This window comes from Panthera onca, chromosome D4, assembly GCF_046562875.1.
Source record: "Panthera onca isolate mPanOnc1 chromosome D4, mPanOnc1 haplotype 2, whole genome shotgun sequence".
Taxonomy (NCBI): domain Eukaryota; kingdom Metazoa; phylum Chordata; class Mammalia; order Carnivora; family Felidae; genus Panthera; species Panthera onca.
Window position 1 is genome coordinate 84,673,999 of NC_138351.1, and position 26,486 is coordinate 84,700,484.

A 26,486-nucleotide genomic window follows, 5' to 3' on the forward strand; every position below is an offset into this window, starting at 1 on the left:
TACCTCCCAATCTGTGGGACAAAAGACCAGGGACTCCGAAGAGAAAAGCAAATGGGTAGAGATTCAGCTATTACAACAGGCACACATCACTGCCTGAAAGTAAACTGTCCTGCAATGCCTTTAATCAAAAGACAGCTGCTTCCAAAACACACATACAGACACACAGGCACACAGTGCCCATCAGAGACCTATCCAGAAGGAGAGAAAACTTAGCCAGAGATTCATCCCTTGGGTACAATAGAGCCAGTGTGGAAAGAAAAGAGACTACCTCCCTCCCCCGCCAAAAAAAATCACAGGCTCATATAACTCAGCCCTTGTAAAGCCAGGATAGTAAGTCAAGCTTTTGGTCAGGGCGGTAGTCATCTCAAGGCTCAACTAATTCAGGATCCCTTTCCAAGCTCACTCATGTGGTTGGTGGCTGGCAGTCTCTCTTCCTTACCATGTGGCCCTCGCCATTGACTGCCTGTCCCCACAACGTGGCAAGTGACTCTTGTCTGTCCAGGGCCGTCTCACATCATGGCAGCCAGCCTCCTTCAGAGGGAGTGATGAGAGACAGAAGCAAAGAAACAAACCAAAGTCTCCTGACGACCTGATTTGGGAAGTGAGGTCTCATCACTTCCACGGCACAAAGTCCAGCCCACACTCAAGGAGAGGAGAATTAAGCTCCATCTTTTAAAGAAAGGAGAATCAAAGAATTTGTGGACAGTCTTTAAAACCACTACAGAGGGGCGCCTGGGTGGCGCAGTCGGTTAAGCATCCGACTTCAGCCAGGTCACGATCTCGCGGTCCGTGAGTTCGAGCCCCGCGTCAGGCTCTGGGCTGATGGCTCGGAGCCTGGAGCCTGTTTCCGATTCTGTGTCTCCTTCTCTCTCTGCCCCTCCCCCGTTCATGCTCTGTCTCTCTCTGTCCCAAAAATAAATAAAAAACGTTGAAAAAAAAAAAAAAAAAAAAAAACCACTACAGAGACTAAAAGAATTGTTGAACGTAAAAAAAAGGAGCTGGATAGTTATTAAGACCTCAATGGACGTTTTGTTTTCACTGTATTCCCCAGACCCCAAGAAGACGGTCCTTGCCTCAAGGGAGGTTCGTTTTTGTTTTCTGAAAACGTGAGCTCCTTGAGGAGATGATGCTGAGGGGAGGGGGGGGGGAACTACAATACCTTTGAGGGCACGAAGGTAGAAACGAGAAGAAAAAAGGAGTGAACTGTTTGGTAAGGGGAAGGAATTCTTTGGGACCCACAAAAAGAAGAGGCCTGCAAGCCCACTTCCTGCCAGGGCTCTAGATAAATGACAGGTCCTCAGAGGGAGGTGGGTGTGTGCTGTACCCAGGAAAGCTGACACTTCTACACCAGAATCCCCACACCTAGTAAAAATCCGTGTGCCTAAAGTTGGCCCTAACTGTTAGAGCCACCGAACTTCAAGGAACCATATCCTCTTACACAACATGCTTACCAGTCACAGCCATTATGGACTGAAAACGAACCTTTCACCCTTTGCCTGGTTCCTCAGATTCCTGTACCACCCTAAGGAGGGATGGATACCCATTCTTAATCACTGAGATTGAATTTTTCTCATCAGTTTGGTGCATTAGGGGTGGGGGGAGCACATGTCCCAAGGTTGGATTTAATTTCATTTGAAGGAATTAAAATATTGTAACATTTCTTGGTTACCTGATTTTGTTAAATGTAATTTGTATCTACTACATGGTCAACTAACTTACTAACTTATGGATATCTTTTTAACTTATCCACCTTGGTAGTTTTAAAAAAAGTTACAAGGGGCGCCTGGGTGGTTCAGTCACTTAAGCATCCGACTTTGGTTCAGGTCATGATCTCACGGTTCTGAGTTCAAGCCCCACGTCGGGCTCTGTACTGACAGCTCAGAGCCTGGTGCCTGCTTCAGATTCTTTGTCTCCCTCTCTCTCTGCTCCTCCCCTGGTTCACACTCTGTCTCTGTCTCTGTCTCTCTCTCTAAAAATAAATAAACATTAAAAAAAATAAAAGAAAGTTCTGAACAGGTTGCTCCATTAAGATTTTTCCATTAGTAATATATATTTTTAAATTTTTTTATATGTTTATTTTTGACAGAGAGAGAGAGAGAGAGAGAGAGAGAGACAGAGCATGAGTGGGGGAGGGGCAGAAAGCGAGGGAGACACAGAACCCGAAGCAGGCCCCAGGTTCCGAGCTGTCAGCACAGAGTCCAACACGGGGCTTGAATTCACAGACTGCGAGATCATGACCTGAGCTGAAGTCGGACACTCAACCGACTGAGCCACCCAGGCGCCCCTCCATTAGTAATCTATTACCCACAATTTTTTCTAGGCTATTCTCTCCTATAGAAAGTATATAGTAGCTTTGGGGAGTCTGGGTGGCTCAGTCGGTTGAGCATCCAACATCGGCTCAGGTCATGATCTTGCGGCTCGTGGGTTCAAGCCCTGCATCGGGCTCTGTGCTGACAGCTCAGAGCCTGAAGCCTGCTTCAGATTCTGTGTCTCCCTCTCTCTCTGCCCCTCCCCTGCTCACAGTCTGTCTCTGTCTCTCAATAATAAATAAATGTTAAAAAAAAAATTTTTTTTTAATTCAGATTGTGGGAAACTCTTAATAATGAACATGGTTCCTTCAACAAATAAACAGCATGGGGGAAAACAGAGTGGGAAAACTACAGATTTAAAAAACTGTGAAGGGCGCCTGGATGGCTCAGTGGGGTGAGCATCCGACTCTTGATTTCACCTCAAGTCATGATCCCGGGGTGATGGGATCAAGCCCCACATCAGGCTCCATGCTCAGCCTGAAGACTCTCTATCCCTCTCCTGCTCACTCTCTCCTTCTCTCTCTCTCTCAAATAAAAAAATAAAATAAAATAAAATTTAAGTAAATAAATGTGAGAGCTAATCAAAAGATTGCAAGTTACAAACCTGATCTGAATCTTTGAACAAACACATATTTTAAAAAATGATTAGCCAAATGTAGAAATCTGAACACTGATAAGATATTTGATAACACTAAGGGAATATTTTTAAGTTATTGTCAATAGTATTGTGGTAATGTGTTTTAAAAGAGTCCTTGATCTTTCAACAACACATACTAACACATTTACAGATGAAAACTATGTATGGCATATGCTTCAGGTAGAGTAGGAAGGTATACAGATGAAACGGGATTTAGCTTATAATCATTGAAGCTGGGTGAACAATTTAAGTTCACTGTAGCGTTCCGATATTGTCTGTATCTGAAATTTTCCATATTAAAAATACATATACATACACATATAAAGTAGAAGTGGAGCCTTACAGGCTAGGCTGTTTAACTTTCTTCTGCCTACTTCTGACATCCTGCCTTCCGAGGAGTCCTCGAATTAGTCCCAATGAACCTTTGGGCTCATTTTTTTAACACGCTTAAAAATCACTGCTTGGGGCGCCTGGGTGGCTCAGTCGGTTGAGCATCTGACTTCAGCTCAGGTCATGGTCTCGCAGTTCGTGAGTTCGATCCCCGCATCGGGCTCTGTGCTAACAAACAGCTCAGAGCCTGGAGCCTGTTTCGGATTCTGTGTCTCCCTCTCTCTCTCTCTCTCCCCCTCCCCTGCTCATGCTCTGTCTCTCTCTGTCTCTCAAAAATAAATAAATGTTTAAAAACTAATAATAAATAAATAAATAAATAAATAATCACTGCTTTAGCCTGTCTAGGTTTTACTCGAGTACAGTATTACCATGAAAATGCTGACCACTTTGACTGTACCACCTTGGGCTCCTGCAGAATCTGTTTTTACAGAACCGAATTTTGGTGTTATGTCCTTAGGTTTTCACTGACACAGGCTGGAAGAAACAGCTTTACCAACACCACTGCATTTGTGTAGGGACGTTGCTAAGGCAAACACTATCACACAGAAACCCTCTAAGTAGAGGACATTCCTGTGTTTCAGTGTAAATTGGAAAGTGTTCATCTCGTTTTCAACATAACTCCCTCCAGAATCTCAGTTTCTCACCAGAGTACAGAGATCTATCTCCCAGAGATAAACACTATTTGTTTGAGGACTACATACAGAAAGACTGCAAAGGACAGACAATACTGCAAAGATAGAACATCCAAAAGACAGAAAGCAGTCTGGTCTACTTCCACAGCCTGTTTTTAGGACACTCTACTCTTCACATTTCACTCGAAGTGGTCCCCCTCTGTTATTCCATTCCATGACCGGGATAACTAAGTATTTACTGATGACTTCCAAGTCTATACCTAAAGCCCTACTCTCTCCCTTCTCAGCTCCAGACCCATGTTTTCACCTGCCTGATGAGAGACAGTGTTCACTGAAGCACTTTACACTGTATACGGTCAAAATAAACTCATAATCTTACCCTTCCAAACTTGCTCCTGTCTCTGTTGTCTCAATTAAAAATGTTCCCATCCAACCTATTATTCAAGCTAAAAGCTCAAGATACTGTGAAGAAAAGGAAAAGGCAAGCCATACACTGGGGAAAAACATCTGCACAACATAGATCTGATAAATACTTTATTCCCAGAATACATAAAGGAACCCTTTTAACTATATACATAGACAAACAACTGATTTTTAAAAAACGGGCAAAAGATTTGAAAAGAAAACTCACAGAAGAAGTTTTATGAATCGCAAATTAATACATGAAAAGATACTCAACAAGATTAGTCATTAGGGAAAGGCAAATTAAAAACATAATGATATATATCACCATACACCCCTAGAACAGCAAACAATGGCAATGGTTTTAAAGGTATATACATGTATACACATGATTTCAAGGGTATACACATGTGTCAAAACTTAGGGGTACCTAGATCGCTCAGTGGGTTGAGCATCCGACTTTGGCTCAGGTCATGACCTCAGTGTAGAGCCTGCTTCGGATTCTCTGTCCCCTCCCAATTGTGCGCACACACACACACTCTCTCTCTCAGGCTAAATTAAAAAAACATTTTTTAGGGGAGCCTGGGTGGCTCAGTCGGTTAAGCATCCGACTTCGGCTCAGGTCATGATTTTGCGGGTCTGTGAGTTCAAGCCCCACGTTGGGCTCTGTGCTGACAGCTCAGAGCCTGGAGCCTGCTTCAGATTCTGTGTCCCCCTCTCTCTCCACCCCACCCCTGCTTGTGCTCTGTCTCTCTCTGTCTTTCAAAAAGGAATAAACATTAAAAAAAAATTTTTAATGCTTTTTAACTGTACACTTTAAATATGTGAGTCTTACTGTATGCCATTATACCTCAACAAAGATGTTTAAAAGAAAAAGAAAGGGGCGCCTGGGTGGCACAGTCGGTTAAGCGTCCGACTTCAGCCAGGTCACGATCTCGCGGTCCGTGAGTTCGAGCCCCGCGTCAGGCTCTGGGCTGATGGCTCGGAGCCTGGAGCCTGCTTCCGATTCTGTGTCTCCCTCTCTCTCTGCCCCTTCCCCGTTCATGCTCTGTCTCTCTCTGTCCCAAAAATAAATAAAAAACGTTGAAAAAAAAATTTTTTAAAAATAAAAAAAAATTAAAAAAAATAAAAGAAAAAGAAAGACAATACCAAATATTGGCAAGAATATGGAGCATATGGAATCCCAAACATTGCTGGTAGGAATGCAAAATGGTGCCGTCACTTTGGAAAACAGTATGGCAACTTCTTAAGAAGTTAAACATTCACTTACCATAAGACCCAGCAAGTATACTCATAGGCATTTACTCAAGAGAAATAAAAACATATCTGCCCAAAGTCTTAACTCAAATGTTCATTAACAGTTGTATTCATATTAGAAACCAGAAACGAGCCAAATGTCTGCCAACTGGCAAATGCGTAAATAAATTGTGGTAAAATCATACAACGGAATGTTCCTCAGCAATAAGAAGTTACCTACAGTTACAAACAAGAACATGAATGAATCTCAACAGTGTTATACCAAGTGGACACAAGACTATCTAATGAATGATTTACTTATATGAAATTTCAGAAAAGATAAAGGTATAACAATAGAGAAAAAAGATCAGTGGTTTCGGGAGGGCAGCAATGGTGATGTTCAAAATCGTGATTACACAGCTGAACACACTTGTCCAAAGTCATCAAACTGCATACTTAAAATTGTCATATTTTTTTAAAACATAAATAATACCTCAATAAAGATGTTCTTAAAAAGGCTAGAAGGAAAGGCAAAATAAAAATATTTAAACTAATGATAGTTAACAGGTATCATTTATTGAATCTTTAACATGTCAGGTAACTTATCAAGTACTTTACATTCATTACACCATTAAATCTATTTTTTAAATAGACAAAAATCTCTGCACTCACATGGTCTATATGCTATTAGAGGAGGCTAGTAACCCTACAAAGTAAGCACTGTCAATACCTGCACTTTGTAAAAGTTCAGGTTCAGAAAGATTAAATCCATAATTTGTTCTAGAGCCCAAAGCTAGTATTTGGAAGAGCTGAGATTAGACCCTAATCCAGGATTTCTCAGCTTCAACATGACTGACAATTTGGGCTGGATAATTCTTCAATGTGGGAGGCTATTCTATATATTGTAGGGTGTTCAGCAGCACTTCTGGCCTCTACCCACCAGATGCCCTTAGTTGTAACAAGCAAGAATGTCTCCAGCATTGCCAAATGGCTCCGGGAGGCAAAGTTGCCTTTGTTGGGAACCACTGCTTAATCTCTAAAAATTGACACCACAGCACAGAACTCTGAAAAGCACCTTCCTTTCCATACCTGACACTGACCTGGTTTAGGTCCTGAGTTCAGCTCACTTAAGTCCTCAGCATTAGTCCATCTATATCCAGGGTCTACTCTGTCATTTCAATAGTCATACTACCACCAAAGTAACCTCCTGAAAACCTCCAAGGCTTAGATGAAATGTCTGTGGAAAGTGCCCTGACTACCAGTATGCAGAATTACTAAAACCCTTTGTATACATACAAAGTCATTACACTTTCCCATTGTTTGGGTCTGCCTTCTCTACTATATGAGATTTACCCAGCAGGGACCAAACCTTAATCATGTCTATATCCTTGGTACCCAGGACTAGAAAGCATTTAAATGTTTTTAAAGGGGCACCTGGGTGGCCCAACTGGTTAAACATCCAACTCTTGATATCGGTTCAGGTCATGATCTCACAGTTGGGTTTGTGAGATCGAGCCCCACGTGGGGCTCTGCGCTGACAGCACAGAGTCTGCTTGGGATTCTCTCTCTCCCTCTCTCTTTGCCCCTCCCCTGCTCACATGTTTTCTCTCTAAAAATAAATATTACTTTAAAAAATAAAATAAAATAAAGTTTTTAGAATACAAATGTAATGCAGACAAATTACATATTCCATCAAAATGTTTACATCTCTTTGCTTTAATCACTAAAAAAAAAAAAAGCCCCCCAAATCACACAGTAAAGCTTTAATCAACATGAATCATATCCAAACAAATGGGTCTTATTCCTAATAGGATCTGGAAGATGCTCTAACTCATAACCCAAACATTACGAAGCAACAGGTTGAAGTTTTCACAATTTTCCAAAACCAGAGAGATCAAGTTTCCTAATCTTAAAACTCCTCTTGGTCTAGTACAGTTTATCAGGGTCCTTAAATAGTGTCACAGTATTTTGAACCACTAAAGCCTCATCCTACACGAACTCCTTCTTGCTACTAATTCATTTATTGTTTCGCTATAGTTTTATTGAGCACCCACTCAGTGCTAGGGATACAAAGATGAACTAAGATAAAGAAATAAAAGTTTTAGTGAGGAAAGAAATACACACGAAATTAGTAACAGTAGTATATGAAATGCTTATCTCATATTACCTTAATTTTTTAAAAAAATCCTTATAGTTTGGTGTACACCAGGAATGTTCTCAAAAGATGACGTGGAGGAGAAAAAAAAAAAAAAAAAAGATGACGTGGAGGGATGTGGGTGGGGGATGGGTGAAACAGATGATGGGGATTAAGGAGGGTAACTTGTGGTGGTGAGCACTGGGTGATGTACAGAAGTGTTGAATCACTAAATTGTACGCCTGAAACTAATATTACACTATATGTTAACTAACTGAAATTTAAATAAAAACTTAAGGGAAAAAAAAAAAACCAAACCTCAGTCACTATGACTTAAGAGCAAGTATCCAAAAATAAAAATGATACTTTCGGCAACAGTTTTCCAAACATTAATAGGATATATGGTATAATAGTCAACAACTCTACACAGCAGTCCAACTCAAAGGGACGCTTAAGACCAAATTCAACAATTAATTCATCTGGAAGTGTTCATTACAAAGTCATTTCATTTGATACTGAGAATTTTTATGACCACAGTATGCAACTGATAACACCAGCTATAAAAAAAAAAAAAATCTGGCTATGACCATTACATCTTTTCCCTATAATCCATCTTTAGGGCCTTAACTGGCCATTTTGTTTGCTATTTTTAGAGCAATCTCAGGACTGTTTTCTGAGGAAAATCTTGTCTTGCCCATAGGATCTCTTCATAGATTTATGTTGGCTGTCCATTCAGGTCAAAACCCTGACTTGATCACAGGCTCTGACCTTAATCAGACATGCAAAATACATGCTCTCATGATTCTTCACTGAGAATATAAGATAAAACTCATCGTTGCCTGATGTTGATCAAAACTTAGTTGCAAGAAACAATATTCAGGCAGCCCACACTGGGGACTCCTGGTGGTAACAATTCTGGACCCTTAAATGTCAAACACCCAAAGGAAGGAAAGGTGCCTCTAGGAGGGACATAGTGTTAAAAGAGCATCCCAAGAATTAAGAGTTAAGGAAAAATTAGTCTTTCTTATGTATGATACGTTCTCTTATACAGCTCTCAAGCTTTTTGGTCGCAGAGCCCCTTAACACTTTTGAAAACTCTGTTTGTGGGTATATCTATCGATATTTATATTTCAAAATGAAAAGTTTATATATAATAATACAGAAGCACACATTCCATGAGCCTTCAGAGCAAAAATGAAATCACTGCTAATTGTAGCCTAAGAAAATCACACCATGAATGAGAGAGAATCATGATAAAGGCAAGTAATGTCTCAGTATGATTAAGAAAATAGATTTGGGGTGCCTGACTCAGAAGAGCACAGGATTCTTGATCTCAGGATCGTGAGTACGAGCCCCACGTTGGGTGTAGGGATTACTAAAAAAATAAAAGTAAAAAAAATGTTTAATTAAAAAACTAATATTCATAGAGAAGTATTTAAGGACACATTCATTCAATAATTCAACCAACTGTTTTCTAAGTGCCAGACACAAGTCTAGATGCTGGGAATAAACAGAATCCCTGGAGCTTATTCATCCCTGTTTATCTCTAAACCAAGCCAAGCAAGCCACCAGTGAGCTGTACACTTAAACACTGCTTTGGCTCTTTGGAGAATGTTCACTGGCATCATATGAACCTGGATTAAGAAGCATTACAAGAAGTTGGGCCGCCTGGGTGGCTCAGTTGGTTAAGCGTCCGAATTCGGCTCAGGTCATGATCTCACGGTTCATGGGCTCGAGCCCTGCGTCGGGCTCTGTGCTGACAGCTCAGAGCCTGGAGCCTGCTTCAGATTCTGTGTCTCCCTCTCTCTCTGCCCCTCCCCCACTCATGCTCTGTCTCCCTCTGTCTCAAAAATAAATAAAACATTAAAAAAAATTTTTTAAAGCATTATAAGAAGCAATCTTTAAAAACTCACTACTATGTTTATCACAGGGATTCTGCCCCTTACAAAACCAGTGTCCCCACTATGAAGACCCCTGAGAAAAATCTCTCTCAAACTAACCCTCAAAAAAAGTTGTGTTTCTCTTAAACAACATGTGTTTGGTTTTATAAACACCATGGATCTGGAAGTTGAGCTTTATTTTCTTCTTTGCTTTGCTTGAGGAAACTCAGAGCCAAATATGGAACCCACCTTTAGTGACTGTGCAGTATTTTCTAGTCTATATACCAACTTTGCCACTGGTTTAAAACAGTTTTTTGCCACTGATTTAATTTTATTATTCTTTTCTCATTTCTTCTTTACCTTAATACCTTATTTTTGATCCTTTAGCCTGTATATATTTAGAAAAGGGGTGGGAAATAAAGGTATTTGATGGCTGCTTTTTCATATAAAATTTACTGTATATTTTCTATGTGCCAGGCGCTGTAGTAAGCACTTTACAACCCCTTGAAGGTTGGACTATTTCTTTCTTAATTATTCTTTAAGTATTTTATTTATTTTTTTAATGTCTATTCATGTTTGAGAGACAGAGAAAGAACACAAGCGGGGGAGAGACAGAGAGGGAGACACAGGATCCAAAGTAGACTCCAGGCTCTGAGCTGTCAGCATAGAGCCCAACACGGGCCTGAACCCACGAACCATGAGATCATGACCTGAGCCAAAGTCAGACATTTAACCGAGTGAGCCACCCAGGCGCCCCTAAAAAAAATTTTTTTTCCTATGCCCAACGTGGGGCTTGAACTCACAGCCCTGAGATCAAGAGATCAAGAGTTGCATGCTCTACCGACTGAGCCAGCCAGGAGCCCCTGGTTTGAACTTTTATTATTTCCATATACAGATGAGGAAACTGGGGCTCAAGGAGGTTTATTAACTTATACATGATCTCATAACTTGTACTTGACAGAGCTAGGATTCAAATGCAGCCCAAACCATTACCCTTAGGTGTATGTACAAGCTATTATGGGAGCAAATAAGGTGAAGGAGAGGTTGGGAAAGTCTGCACACAGGATGTGACATATGAGCTAAGTCTTAGAGGGAGCCTGCCAAGGAGCAAGGAGAAAGTAATCCAGAGAGAAAGAGAAACCATGTGCAAAAACCCAAAGCAAAGAGAGTATATAAGTTCTGGGAATGGCAAACAGAACACAGAGTTACATTCAGCAATTAATTCATAGTGCAGGATTCAGCAGAAAGTTAAGTCACTTAATAGTAGATATTTAATAGATCCATTATTGAGAATTTCCATGGCCACAGTATTCAACTGTGGCTGGGAAGACAGGGAGAAGAGAAAGGCAGTCTCTTTTTATGATTGGGCTCAAAAGTCTGAATTATGTTCAATAAGCAATGGGGAACCACAGAAGGATTTAAACAGGGGAATTACAAGATCAACTTGTAATGAATGAATTACAGATTTAAGGTAGAGAACGCAGTCAGGAGGCCACTCCAAGAGACTGGAAGTGGGGTAACGAGAGCTAAAGTCTGTCCAAAAGAAATTTAATATAAGCCATATATATAGCTTTTAAGTTTTGAATAGCCATGTTAGAAAAAGTTAAAGAAAAAAGTGAAAATAATTTTAGTAATACTTTTATTTACCCACTAGACCTAAAATGATTTCATCATCTAATCACTACAAAAATTAGTAAATAAGAAATTTCACATTCATTTTTTCATATTCACCTGAAATCTGATGTGCATTTTTACTTCAAGCACATCTTGTTTCGGACATTAAATTTTCACCGGAAATACGGGACTTGTATACAGATTTCATAAAACTTCCAGATGAAAAAGTAGATCCCCATGCCCAAATTGTTCCAAACATACCTTCCAGTGAGTCAAGTACCACTTTCTGAATTTAAATTAATTATAATTAATAAAATTTAAAATGCAGGGGCACCTGAGTGGCTCAGTCAGTTAAGCGTCTGACTTGATCTCAAGGCTTATGATCTCAAAGTCTGTGAGTTTGAGCCCTGCATCAGACTCTGTGCTGACAGCTCGGAGCCTGGAATCTGCTTTGGATTCTGTCTCCCTCTCTCTCTGCCCCTCCCCCAATCTTTCTCTCTCTCTCAAAAATAAATAAACATTAAAAATGATAATAATAAAATTTAAAATTCAGTTCCTCAGTAATGTGAGCCACATTTCAAGTGTTTTATGGCTGCACATAGCTACCATATTGAACAGCACAGGCCTAGAGTGACAAAGGAACTTTAACTGACAGCATTTCCACCGTTACTTCATATCTACTTACTGTTGAGGTTTTCTGTGTACTAACATCAGTAACTTACCAAGTATTAACTACGACAGGCGTCCTACTGGTCCCATCCTCACTACTGTAGCTTATTTTCTCTCTAGGCCTGTATCTGTGAAAAAGAACCCTTCTAATGACCACACAGAACTGCTACATAGTATCTGACATGTGGAATGCACACAAAAAAGTTTGTGGGATGGATGCATGCTCTTCTTCATTAGTCAGGGAATAATTCAGTTGTTTGTGGACTCCTTAAGCCCCCTGTTTCTAGTTCCCTATGGTTTGATTGTTTATTAGACTCTACATACTATGTACAATGATAAAAGAAAGAAGCAGTAAGAAAATCTATTTTCAATTGTATGTTTATTAGAGGCAGTATAGTATAATGGGTAAGAGCTTAAGCTCTGGAGCCAGATCGCCTGGATTCAGATCTGGTTTCTATCATTTATTAGATGAGTGAGTGATCTTGGCCTCTCTGTGCCTCAGTTCCCTCTTCTGCAAAACAGTGATAACTTATGATACATACTTCCTTGGGGTGTTTCAAGATTACAGAAGATATGGGGCTCCTGGGTGGCTCAGTTGGTTAACCATCTGACTTCGGCTCAGGTCATGATCTTGTAGTTCATGAGTTTGGGTCCCACATCGAGATCTCTGCTGTCAGCGCTGAACCTGCTTCAGATCCTCTGTCTCTGTCTCCCTCTCTTTCTGCCCCTCCCCCACTCATGCTCTTCCTCTCAAAAATAAACATTAAAAAAAAAGATTACAGAAGATAATACATATAAAGCACTTGCGCATAATACTCAGCACACAGTAGATGCTCAATAACTTTTTAAATATATTTTATTTATTTTTTATAAGTAAGCTCTACGCTTAAGGTGGGGCCTGAACTCAGGACTCCAAGATCAAGAGTAGCACACTCTACAGACTGAGTCAGCCAGGCGCCCCAAACATTAGCATTTTTTTTTTAATTTTTTTTTTAACGTTTTATTTATTTTTGAGACAGGGAGAGACAGAGCATGAACAGGGGAGGGTCAGAGAGAGGGAGACACAGAATCTGAAACAGGCTTCAGGCTCTGAGCTGTCAGCACAGAGCCGGACACGGAGCTTGAACTCACAGACCGTGAGATCATGACCTGAGCCGAAGTCGGCTGCTTAACCTACTAAGCCACCCAGGCGCCCCAACATTAGCATTTTAAACAGAGGTGGTGGAGAGGTTGAAATTACAGCTAAAGAAAAAAACTAAGGGAGTGCCTGGGGGGCTCAGTCAGTTAAGCAAGGGACTCCTGATTTCAGCTCAGCTCATGGGTTTGTGAGATTGAGCCCCATATGGGGCTCTGTGCTGACAGTGCAGAGCCTGCTTGGGATCCTCTCTCTCCCTCTCTCTCTGCCCCTCACCTGTTCACGTGTGTGCTCTCTTCTCTCTCAAAATAAATAAACTTAAAAAAATAAAGTAAAAACTAAGATTTCTCAATTACCCATGTCTCTTTCCCATATAATCTTACATACATACACACAAATGGTACAGGGTAGTACTTTGAACTCCTCAAAAAGAAAGACCTTGGATGCAGTTATATTCGTTAAGGAAAGGAGCTAAATAAAAAACTTCATCTACCGACCGTGTGTAACTATGCAGTATGGCACAGGTGAAGCCAAGCAAATGGAAAAACACGAAGCAAAATAGGAAGGCATTTTGCCTTACCTGCTTTTCCGTTTTCGAGGTGGTTTCTCCACCGTGCCAGTCAGTCTACAGACCAAACAAATAAGATGGTAACTAAAAGTAATATACAAGAACACATCTCCTGGCCCTACTGTGCCAGTCAAGAACTGAACGTACCACCACCCTCTAGGACCATAGGCTCGCTAGGCTCATACCTGACCTTACAAATGCCTTATGCTCTCTGTTTCCCCTATTTACCAAGACCAAGCAATCCTGGGACTCACAGTTCCCCTAATGTCTGCTCTGCCCAAACCCTGCTCTCCCTTCTAGTCCCTCACTCCATTCTCAGCTCCTATTCGTCACAGCCCCGCTCCCCAAAACCACCCACCTCCACCTACTCATTGTCTGCCTCGTCACCCCCGCAAGCCCCTCCGGCCTCCCCTCTCCCGTGCCCACCCCCTCCCGAGCGTGCACTGCCCCCCTGAGCCCCGCCCCTCCAGGCCCCGCGCCCCCCGCATTCCACGGCCCTTCCACGGGGCGCGCACGCCCTGCCCCTCCCTGCCCGGCGCCCCCAGCCTCACCCCGCGGCGACCCTTCCCTCACACGCCCCTCTCGTCCGGCCTCGAGGATGCGATCGCCGCGCAGCCCGCTCCCCCGCTCCTGGGCGCCCCCCGGACCCCCCCTTCAGCCTGAACCCCCCTCCCCTCCCGGAGCCCCGAATGCTTCACGGCCCCGAGCCGCTGCCCGTGGGCCCGCTCCCGCGCCCCCACGCCATCCCTAACCCCGACCTCGACTGAGCCCCCGCCCCACCTGGGGGCCAGGCGACTCCTCGGCTGCTGGGGCTGCCGGGCTCCTCTGACCATCCGGCTCCTGCTCCGCCGCGGGAGCTGCTCCGGCGGCCGCAGGGCTCGCTCGGGAAGCTGAGGCGGCGGAGGCTGGAGTAGGCGGAGAGGCGGGAGGAGGGCCTCGCGCCTCTGCCTGGCATGCCGCGGGGCCCGCCTCCTCCGCGCCTCTCCTCGGCTCCCATTGGCTAGAACTGTAGTGTAGCCGAAAGCCTGGCGCTCGATTGGACGCTCGGGCCGTCACATCCCGCCACCTAGAGTTTGGTTGAGACTGCAGGTGGCGGCGGAGGTGCCTTAGAGACTGCTAGCAGCGCCGGGGAGACTTAAGCGCCACCGTGCGCTGGAAAGTAGAAACTGCATCTCCGGCGCCAGACACCTGCCGGCAGGTTCTCCTGGCTCTGCGTCCTGCATTCCACACACCTGCTGGCGCCCCCCAACACTGCACCACGCCAGGACCAACAGCCAAGCACTGCAATTTCCCAAACTCCTCTGGCAGGTGCGACGGTGAGGTAACTCCAAAACGAGCTTCATTTTGAACCACCTCAATGCGGTCCCTGACTCTACATCATGCTGAAATGGTCTCACAGCTCACAGATACCCTTCATTGAGGATCCAGCAAGAAAACTGTAAGAGTCTACCAAAATAAAGCATGTTTCAGATGCTCAGTCCTCTGCAGAAAAGATCACAAGCTTGGGTGCTGGCTTCCAAGAAAGCAAGAGATTTTAAAAATTACCATGAAAGAAAAATCATCACTGCAAACAGAATTGATGCCATAACTAAAAGCAGTATGTTCCATTTTGGAAGGGCTAAATAGAATTGATCCTTGAGTGTGTGCTAACCGTCGTGTGACACTGCAGATGATTGTAAATTCAATGCCAGCTAATCAATTTAAAAATAAATTTCACTGCATTTGTTGACAGACCTAAGCATGCAAGACTACCAGCACATAAGCACAGTATGTTACTGTTCATCTTCTACATTAAGATCATCCTTGAAAATAAGACATAACTCGTTAACATTTTATAAAATTGTTCCCTTTAATTAAATGTATTCTACAGCCTCTCTACATTCCATGTGAACAGGTTTTTGTTGTTGTTGTTGTTGTTGTTGATAGATCCCTGGCATCTATTTGGAGCTGGGAGGAGGCATAAAACTTTCTCTTTTGCTATTTCCTATTTATTAGAACATGTTTTATGCATCAATAATGTGACAGCCTAGAGCAGATTACACCACCAGTTTGGGGACAAATCTCTCACAGACCCTCACAAATGGCAAAAATTAGGATACTGGTTTTTCACAAAACCAAATTTATTTGGCATAAAGGGCATTTTTATTGAGATGGCCTTTTTTTTTTTAAACATTTCATGTTAAAAACATTCCTTCTACAAAACAATGATGGTAAATTGTAGGGGGGTCGGTTAAAATGGCTTTGACAAGAAAAACATGTCGAACATCTGTTGGTTTCCCCAAATTCATATTTTATGTGATCCCCAAATCAACAAACTAGACGGTCTCAATGTCAACCAAACCAGAAAGGGAAGGGGGAAAAACCAGAAATATCTTTCAGATAAGACTGTGGCAGGTGGGGTCTGATTCCAGGTAGGATCACCAACTCACTAGAAGACTAATTTTGAAATATCATGCATTACATTTCTTAAAAATAGGGATTAAAATCCCATGTGGTTTTCAAGATCTTTCATAATTGGCCAACTCCTCTCTGATACATGGTTCTGCCAACAGAGCTGTAGCTTTTCATTTCTTATGCCTTCCCAAGAGGTACCCTCAAGTCCCATCTTCATGTCACATGTAAGTTCTAGTAATCTCCGCTTCTGTGTTTTTACTATATAAGAAATGTATATCCCATCATTCCAGTTCACATTTAATTCACACTTCCTCTTTTAAGCCTTCCCCAATTACTCTATCCTATGTCAAACACTTCCTTCTCCAAATTTGTTGTACTTCCAGAAGCCTCACTATATTAGCAACTATCTATTGCCTTAGATTACTCTTACTTCCCAACTACATTTAATTTGGGCAAATACTATATTAGAGTGAGCCCTCAATAAATAGCAGCTTCGGGCCAGGGACCAGGTGCTTTATGCGTGCTGTTTTTAATCTGGAGGTTAACCCTGTATGGTATTATTTTAGACACAGAATTTTAGGATCTAGAGAACCCAACTCACTCAGGATCATACAGCTACAAAAACCAATAATGCTTCAGATGGCTTAAGAGGGTTTAAGATGTACTCTTGCATATCCTAAAGGAGTTGAAGTTCCAGCTCTCCTATGCAACCTTGGACAAGTTACCTATCCTAAGTCTGTTTCCTCATCTGAAGGGGCAGGGGGGCAGGGCACAGAAAGAGGTAATATAGTCATAGAACCATTGTAAAGGTAAACACAAAATAGGGCATGTACATCATTTAGCTAAGTTAGCTATTACTGCCTGGCAGAGCTGAGTTTTTACATAGATCTGATCCCAGAGCCTATATTCTTTATGCTATTCCATAACGCCTCCATGTATTCTTTTATATCTCATCCCCATTTATACCCAAAAGCAGAGTGCTGAGAATAGTGGATGTCCAGGGTTTGAGTGGAACATACTTACGTAGTAAGTATTTTTGTTGATACACACAAAAAAATCTTCACAAATTTCATGCAGTTTTGAATAAAGAAAATATTTGAGTGATCCAAGTCAGAATAGTCTTACTCTCCTGAGGGTAAAAAAGGCAATCACCAACTGATTGGTAAGGAAATAGAAAATTAAGAAGAGGGGAATAAGGAACAAACAGTCCCCCAAGCATCTACTGTATCGGACACCATGCTAGGGGACTTTGCAAATGCTTCTGGGTGTTTTACTACTGTATACTTCATCAGCATGAATACACACTGTAAACACACAATTGAAAGAGTTGTGACATCTCGTGATGCATGGTTCTGGGCATGGGGTCCAGGACATAACAATGACTACTTCCTTTAAAGAACTGGAACACTTAGCTCAAAGTCAAATGCAAAACAAGAAAAAGTTTCGCTTCTGTTTACTAGTCAAGCAACCAAGTGAAGGAATAAGCATTTTTTAGTTTAAATTGTGTTATATAAAATGCTAACTTTTGGTCGGGACATGCTACAGACTATGCATCAGATAAAATTTTCTGACAAACTTCCTATAATCTTTTTATTAATTTACACTGAGAGAATATAGCACCTTTCATCCAAGGAACTGAAGGTGCTTTACAAACATTAGCATTTAAAAAACAATTACAATGAAAAATCTGGATTCGTGCTGTTAAATCTCTTCGACTCCAGATACACAATTTTCTGGAGGCTGATGGAAAGCAATTCTATTTCTGACAACGAAAAAGGCTCAGAAAGAGTTCAGATTTGCTTTCACAATACAGGCATTTCCAAAACCTGGTGCTGGGCTCACAAAGCAAAAACACACAAATCTTAATGCAATGAACAGTATTTCAAACCTTATTTCAAAAGCAAAACCCAGGGTTTAAGACGTCACAATCTTCCAACAGTTCTAGTCATCCGGACGGAGTAGGAGCTGATGCATGTTGCATATGAGATGTGCTCTTGATCCAGGCTTTTTACGTTCACAGCCAAATGAACACATTTAAAGTGGTGACATGTTTCAGAAAAAAGCATTAACCTATAAAAAGCTAGCCAAGAGCGTATCAGGAAGAGGGGAAAGGGAGTCATTGGCAATTAAAAGTAGACAGTTCTCACTAGAGCCTAGGACACTTTATTAGAAACCAAGTATTATCATCAGCAAATAAAAATAGTTATCACCCCCATTAATACAACATAAAGGATTTTACATTCAGCCTAGATACAGGGAGTAACAGATCCTCCTGCCTACAAATCTATGACTTGCAAGTATCTTCCACTACATGATTACTCTATATCGTACATAGCCCTTATTTAGTAGAGGGATCCAAATATTCCTTTTAGGCTTACAAAGTCCAATACATTCACTCTCTCTTCCCTTTACATGTCTAATAGTAAAAACTATTTTTTTTCATGCAAAAAAGCCGTTATTCAGCTGAAGAGAAAAAAATCAGACAAAATAGAGATGGCAATTAAGGAATGGACAGATTATTATTGGCACATGCCCAACTAGTGACAAACAAATGCAGTACACCATGACTTCAAAATAAAGGTCACATTACAGGGATAACTAAAACAACTACATCAATCTGAGCTAGGGAGTGTCAAATGGGAAGGGAGGGCTGAGGTTACCGATTTTATTGATACAACTTCAAAGCAGAGGAGCAAGCACTTAAATACAATTTATGGTAACAGAAAAAAATACTGCAGAGAGCTGTTCAAAGACCACACCAAGTTGTCTGTATCATTAATTTCCAGTGTTTCACAATTAGTAAAATACATAGCTACATATCCCTGTAAGATAAAAATACCTTTCCCCCTGAATTACACTGGGGTCAGGGCAGTAACACAAAGCTACTGACCCAACAGTTCAAGTGTGTGCAGCAAATGTCTGAGCCACTTCTTTCATATAGCTATACAATTAGAAACTGAACAAGGAGCTAGGTGGTTGTGGAAAAAAAAACAAAAAACAAAACATTATTGTGCTCATTTAATAAAAAAGAAAAAAAAAACCCTGATGAAAAATTATGTGCCCAGAAGCTTAGACTATAAAGATTTTTTATTGCATTTTTAGGTAACCTGGAAGTTCTTATCCTGAAGGGGAAAAGTTGGTTTTCACAACTACCTGAACAGATACTAAAGTGCTTTATTAACTGGCTGGCTTCACAAAGATTTCCTGGAATGACAAAAATTAATTATAGTAGTAAAGGGATACCAACTATTTCACAAAATAGTAAATTCCGACATCACTTATGACCAGAGTCATAAGAGACGCTGGAACACTTGTCCTTATTAAGTGGACAGTTGCATATAAAGAACTGATCATCACACCCTTTGGATATTCAAATTACTTACACAGAGCCGAAACATGGTATCACAGACCTTTACAAAAAAAGGACAATTTGTTTCTTCTTACACTTTTTTAAATTTTGCTTCCAATTACAGTTCACAAATACAAGAGTCCTGACTTTTCAACCTTTCCAGTTGCAGTTAAAAAATGAACACTTTCTAAAAGTTAAGGTCAAGTGTTACAACAAGAGAAGAATGATTCCCATCGAAAAGTACACAGATTTTACTTAATGATACTCATGATAGTTTGTAAACTGGATCGATCACATTCTACTCAACTGGTATCAAATGAACACATCAGCATTACAAGTATTAAATGTTTTTCTATTACTCTAGAGAATATAAACCAAAACATTAATATGGCAGTTATGTTCTTTAGGCACAGTTTAGTGATTTTTTTTTTTTTAAATAAATAGTATTGAATTTCAGTTGAAGTTTTAAACTCAATAACCAAAGGGTCAAGAACTCTGATTAGGAGGGGGGGGGAAAGAATAACTTTAAACTAACAATGTAAGCTGTTTAAAATTTCTAACACTTTAACCTATCTGGGTTTTATTTAAGAGTACTTTATTAAAAAATACAAGGAATCTGAAAAAAGATCAATACAATTATCTTACTGTACAAAGTTGTATGCTGTAGCAGTTTTAACTAAAATTTAAAAACACAACAAGGAGGGCAGCCCTTTAGACCAATTTATTTTATATCCACTTAAAATATCATCCAACAAAGGACAATGACGTTTACATCTGGGACAGGTATACATAACTCGAGGCATCTGCAGTCCATCGTGCCCACTGAATAACAACTTTGCTGCTGAAATTTCTTAAAACTTACCAAACTAAAACAAAAGGCTGAATGATACAAAAGGAGGAGCATTTCGGTGTAGTCTGTTCTGTCAATTGGCTTTTTAAAAAGAGGAAACACATCCTGTTTCCCCCAGACCAGTAAATAAGCAAGAGCTACATGCAGCAGTGTGAGTATTAAGACATTTCTCAAGTCTTTTCAAATGAGTCCAAGGTGGGGATGGGATGGGGGAGAAAATTGATAGAAAAACATTGCTATAGACACCGTAACAAACAATAAATTTAGATAATTTAAAATTAAAAAAAAAAAGGCAAGAGGCAGCATTTCAGCAGCAAAGTGCTCGATAAAAAGTATATTGAAGAGGGTAATACACGAGAGTTGGGGTAAGAAGAGGGCAGAAAAATGGGTCAGCAGGATGGGCGAAGGCCTCAAAGGAAATACGGCGTCGTCGTTCTGGGAGGAATAACACGTTCTGAATCTGGAACTGCCCGGAATAACTTTGGTTCTCTTGTATTTACATCTTTGAAGACCATGATCGAAGCAATATTTCCACAACGATAGCAGTAATTAGGAGCTGACCATACTGTTACCAGCTTCTCATCAAACATAAATTTATAGCCTTCGTGCACTAGTTGGTGTGCTCTGCAGATGAGTTTTAAGTTGTTGATATGAACAAACTGCAATTTAGAAAGGTTTTGTTAAGTAACCAGCACATTAAAAAAAAATCATGCTACATCAATAAAAGAATAATATCTAATGAAGTATAAATCCTGTTACTACTAGAGTTCTCATGATTACAAAACCCATTCTACTAGTTACCCCCAAAATTCTAGTAAGTTACACACAAATACAGCTGCTTTGGCCTAAGTTATGGAAATCATCCAGTCACATGATTACTTAGAAGTTTCTGGACAAAAAAAACATTCTATAAGTACTAGCAGATATGAAAAAAGTTTTTATGGTGTAATAATAAGTATATTGCTATTAATATCTATCATACTGAGGGTTTAGTATGATCCTTAAAAGAATTCTGAGATTTATCGTCCTTCTTTTGTAACTTAACAGAAGCTCAGAGAACATAAATAACTTACTTCAATTATGCTGAACCCAGCTCTTTCATTCCATTATGCTGGATTACTTCCTTATATAAGCTCATCCCTACATGTGTATGTAATGTGTGTGTATTTTTTTTAACTGAAAACAGCCTAACCTCAAAAGTTGGCTTTTCACTATAAATACACATATCAAATCATCATGATGTACATCTAAAACTAATACAATGTTAGACGTCAATTACATCTCAATTAAAAATATAGTAAAAATTGTTTACCTGTGTGTGTCTATCTTGCCCTTGCTATATTAACATTTAATTGCAATATTTGAAAGAAAAGAAACATTTATTTTATACATATTACCAAGTGGATACTGAGGAAGACATACATGATAAGCTAGATGAGAAACAGACGATTGTTATCTATAGCCACATAGTTCTTTATGTAGTCTACTAGCAACCAACAAACCATTTTCTCAAAAAAACTGGCTTTACCTCATTTGTGACCTTTGCGCCAAAAAGCCAACCTGCTCCTCGGGGACTGATTGCCCAAGTATCCACATCTTCAGGATCTGACCAAACCAGATCACAAAATGCTCCTTTATGAGGAATTTCCTGATTCCGTTCAATGGTTCGAATTTGATCCAGTGTTTTGATATCAGGAGATAAACCACCATGAACACACAAAATCTGCTCATCTATTAACTAGCAAAAAGGATAACAGAGTTGAAAGTGTAATAATAAACCCAGTCATATCTAAATTCATCGATGAATGCTAATGATAACAATATAATTGAGATGGCAATTGGATGAAAGTATACAAAGTGTTACTGGCAGGAAAATACTTAAGCTTTTACAAAGATTTCCATAAACTTACAGCTGCTACTGTGAGCATGTCGAAAACTTTGGTACAGTATCTCCAGGCATTAGCATTTCCATATTTGGTTTGGCACTCATCTATCAAAGAAACAGAAGAGTTCTCATTAATGAAGTTCTGAATCTGCTGATAAAAATAAAGAATACTTCCAATAATAAAGAAGTTTAGCTTAAACTAGGATGGCAAATTAGGACACTTATTGAGCCCTGGTAGGTCTTCCATGTAGAGCCATGAAGGAGACGAGTGTTTAACTAGTCTAAGAATGTGGTCCTGCTTTTCATTCGAGAAGCAGCCCTACAAAGCAGCTTAAATCAACATGCTATAATCAGGGAGAGCTAAATATTAAATTCACATAACCCCAAACAAATGCTTTTATCTAGTATGTTATTCACACTGGACAATTCTATCAAGCTGAGTAATTTCTTTAATGTGAAGACCTTATTCTCCTAGGGTAAACTAATTAGAGGACCCTTAATTACAGGAGCATGGGTAATTCCTATCTCAACATTTCTCAGGCCTAGATTGTCTCCTCTGAGATTTCTGCAAATCATGCAATGAAATACTTGAGCTTCAGTAAGTACACCTGCAGTCATCACTGGGAGACAGACTGCCAATCAGGTCCTTACATATTCCTAGCTGAACACTTTCTATGCTGTCTACAACAGTTAATAGGATATTCATCTCTTCTTTCAATTAATACCATGGAAGTTCTGTTCTTTGACTTCTTCCTTAATTTTGAAAAAAAAAAAAAAGTAACATATCGTTATTACAATGATATAGAAGACTACAGGGTATGGTCCATCCTCATGATTCTCCAAATTACATGTCTGTGTGAAGCAGGATCCTTATGTAAACTCACCATGAGAGAGAGAGCCAAAGCATAAGAGACTCGTAAAAACTGAGAACAAACTGAGGGCTGACGGGGGGTGGGTGATGGGTATTGAAGAGGGCATCTTTTGGGATGAGCACTGGGTGTTGTATGGAAACCAATTTGACAATAAATTTCATATATTTAAAAAAAAGAAAGAAAGAAAAAAAAAAAGAAAAAAGAAACTCACCATGAGAGCGCTAACACTGAGCTGAGCTTGCAGACAGGAATCTTGTCTTTTTCATCTTCATACATACACAAAGCATTTGGTTCGTAATAACTGCTCAGTATACATTTATCAGTGTGAACTGAAGGCCCAATATAATTAATAGCTATATATGGACATTTTTACTACTTCAAAATCAATGTTAAGTTCCATGTTGACTAAAATTATCTCCCACCTGAGGAGCTCGTGGGCTTCCTGTCATTAAAACCATAGATGGGCACAGCTTGGGAACAAGAGAATTCAATACTAGATGTTATGCTGTTGTCATTTTCTTCGGTAAAGGCATCTTGATTAAAATGTTGTCTTTAAAAAAAAAAGTCTTCCTTCTCTTCCTCCTTTTTTGCCTTGCATTGATAAATGTTGGTCAGGGGCACCTGGATGGCTCAGTGAGTTTAGTGTCCCACTTCAGCTCAAGTCATGAGCTGTAGGTTCGTGAGCTCAAGCCCCACATCAGGATTCTTTGTTCCCCATCTTTGCCCCTCCCCTACTCATGAGCATGCCAGCGCATGCGCACATGCACTCTCTCTCTCTCTCTCTCTCAAAAATAAACGTTAAAAAAATAGACATTGAGCAAAAATGAACTACTGGGACTTCATCAAAATAAAAAGCTTCTGCACAGAGAAGGAAACAATCAGCAAAACTAAAAGGCAACCGACAGAATGGGAGAAGATATTTGCAAATGGCATATCAGATAAAGGGTTAGTATCCAAAATCTATAAAGAACTTATCAAACTCAACACCCAAAAAGCAAATAATCCAGTGAAGAAATGGGCGAAAGAGATGAATAGACACTTCTCCAAGGAAGACATCCAGATAGCCAACCGACACATGAAAAAATGCTCAACCTCACGCATCATCAGGGAAATACAAATCAAAACCACAATGAGATACCACCTTACACCTGTCAGAATGGCTAACATTAACAACTCAGGCAACAACAGATGTTGGCAAGGATGTGGAGAAAGAGGATCTCTTTTGCATTGTTGGTGGGAATGCAAGCTGGTGCAGCCACTCTGGAAAACAGTATGGAGGTTCCTCAAAAAAACTAAAAATAGAACTACCCTATGACCCAACAATTGCACTACTAGGCATTTATCCACGGGATACAGGTGTGCTGTTTCTAAGGGACACATGCACCCCCATGTTTAGAGCAGCACTATTCACAATAGCCAAAGTATGGAAAGAGCCCACATGTCCATCGATGGACGAATGGATAAAGAAGATGTGGTATATATATACAATGGAGTATTTACTCGGCAATCAAAAAGAATGAAATCTTGCCATTTGCAACTACGTGGATGGAACTGGAGGGTATTATGCAAAGTGAAATTAGTCAGAGAAAGACAAAAATCATATGACTTCACTCATATGAGGACTTTAAAAGACAAAACAGATGAACATAAGGGAAGGGAACCAAAAGTAATATAAAAACAGGGAGGGGGACAAAACAGAAGAGACTCATAAATATGGAAAACAAACTGAGGGTGGCTGGAGGGGTTGTGGGGGGGGGATGGGCTAAACGGGTAAGGGGCATTAAAGAATCTACTCCTGAAATCATTGTTTCACTATATGCTAACTAATTTGAATGTAAATTTTAAAAAATAAAAAATAAAATTTAAAAAAAGATGTTGATTGGGGCGCCTAAGTAGCTTAGTTGGTTAAGCGTCCAACGGGCTCAGATCATGATCTCAAAGCTCGCAGGTTCAAGCCCCGCAACAGGCTCTGTGCTGACAGCTCAGAGCCTGGAGACTGCATTGGATTCTGTGTCTCCCTCTCTCTGCCCCTCCCCTGCTCACGCTTTGCCTCTTTCTCTCTTTCTCTCTCTCAAAAATAAACACTAAAAAAAATGTAAACATAAAAAAAAGTTGGTCAAATTTGGGGGTGTAGTAATATGTATAATAACAAGCTTAGAGCCAGTTGGCTTTTACTAACACCACAGTATGTACTATCCAAACTATTAACTGTCTTGCAAAAGAATAAAAAAATTTTAATTCAAATGGTACTTGGTATTTTATGAATGAAAACCAGAAGTAACTTGTAAAAACAAGTAATAGCCATCTAACTTTTCAATTACTAATAACAAAGTTATATAAACAATAAATTATCAAAATTTCTCAATTTAATAATTCACAATGGCTTACAAATCAAAGAGTTAAGAGTTTACTTATCTTTATCTTTTAGCTTACCTTTATAATGACAAAAAAGAATCCAAAATATAAAATCCAAAACTAAAGGGTCATGAGATAAATATTTTCAAATTTCTCAATATCCACCTTAACTGTGCTTAAGGAAATTTCATGTTAATAATCTCAATAGCTCTGCTATCTTCTTCAAAGAGCTTCCTAACCTCATTTTTTTTTTTTTTTAAAGATTTTATTTTATTTAAGTTTGAAAGAGCTTGTGTGCACATGCACAAGACGAGGGTTGGGGACAGAGAGACAGGGAGAGAGAGAATCTCAAGCAGGCTTCATGCTGACAGCATCAGCACCCCCTGAAAGATTAATTGATTCATGGCGCCCCTAACAGGTTTTACTTTTAAGTAATCTCTATATTCAACGTAGGGCTCGAACTCACAACCCAATAATCAAGAGTTACATGCTTTACCGACTGAGCCAGCCAGCCTCTCTCTAACCTCATTTTTTAAAACTTTCAACCAGGGGCGCCTGGGTGGCGCAGTCGGTTAAGCGTCCGACTTCAGCCAGGTCACGATCTCGCGGTCCGTGAGTTCGAGCCCCGCGTCAGGCTCTGGGCTGATGGCTCGGAGCCTGGAGCCTGTTTCCGATTCTGTGTCTCCCTCTCTCTCTGCCCCTCCCCCGTTCATGCTCTGTCTCTCTCTGTCCCAAAAATAAATAAAAAAAAAAAATAAATAAAAAAATAAATAAAACTTTCAACCATATAAAAGTTTTATAGAAGCAGATATTTTGCTTTTAGTGGCTAAGTTCTGTTTCTGATCCCTGAGGTCCTGGCATTCTCTGGAGCAAGCACACAGGCAGACATATGGATACATACATACATACATGATTTTACATATGTAAAAGGATATTCTTTCAGCTATGTGTTGTTAAAAACAACTCCAAGGTTCAATGTTAAAGGTATTAGTTTAATCAATTATAGTACATCCATATAGTGTAATATGATACAACTATAAAAATAATGTCAATGAAGTGAAAAAAGGCTGGTCACAGCATTAAGTGAAAAAAGCAGGTATGTACACACACAAAAATACGTTTACAAACACACACATACACACATATACATAGAATAGGTTCTCAAACTTTTTTTT

At 40.1% G+C, this 26,486-nt stretch overlaps 2 protein-coding genes across 5 annotated transcripts in view; both read right to left on the reverse strand.

Annotated features, from left to right (window-relative positions):
• Positions 1 to 14,553, reverse strand: part of SCAI (suppressor of cancer cell invasion) — a 153,158-nt gene extending 138,605 nt beyond the window's left edge. For all 4 annotated transcript variants that reach the window (XR_009602764.2, XM_060608677.3, XM_060608676.3 and 1 more), the window contains exons 1-2: positions 14,387 to 14,553; positions 13,619 to 13,663 (exon numbers count right to left, since the gene is read on the reverse strand). Coding sequence is in view for 3 of the 4 variants with exons in the window: in XM_060608677.3 (XP_060464660.1) it covers positions 13,619 to 13,663; positions 14,387 to 14,439 (98 nt within the window). In the remaining variant the exon portion in view is untranslated. The remainder of the gene's footprint in view (positions 1 to 13,618; positions 13,664 to 14,386) is intronic.
• Positions 14,554 to 18,140: 3,587 nt separating this feature from the next.
• Positions 18,141 to 26,486, reverse strand: part of PPP6C (protein phosphatase 6 catalytic subunit) — a 35,295-nt gene continuing 26,949 nt past the window's right edge. Inside the window, exons 5-7 of the mRNA XM_060608684.3 lie at positions 22,110 to 22,189; positions 21,728 to 21,937; positions 18,141 to 20,858 (exon numbers count right to left, since the gene is read on the reverse strand). Of these exons, the coding sequence (XP_060464667.1) occupies positions 20,610 to 20,858; positions 21,728 to 21,937; positions 22,110 to 22,189 (539 nt within the window). The 3' untranslated portion in view covers positions 18,141 to 20,609. The remainder of the gene's footprint in view (positions 20,859 to 21,727; positions 21,938 to 22,109; positions 22,190 to 26,486) is intronic.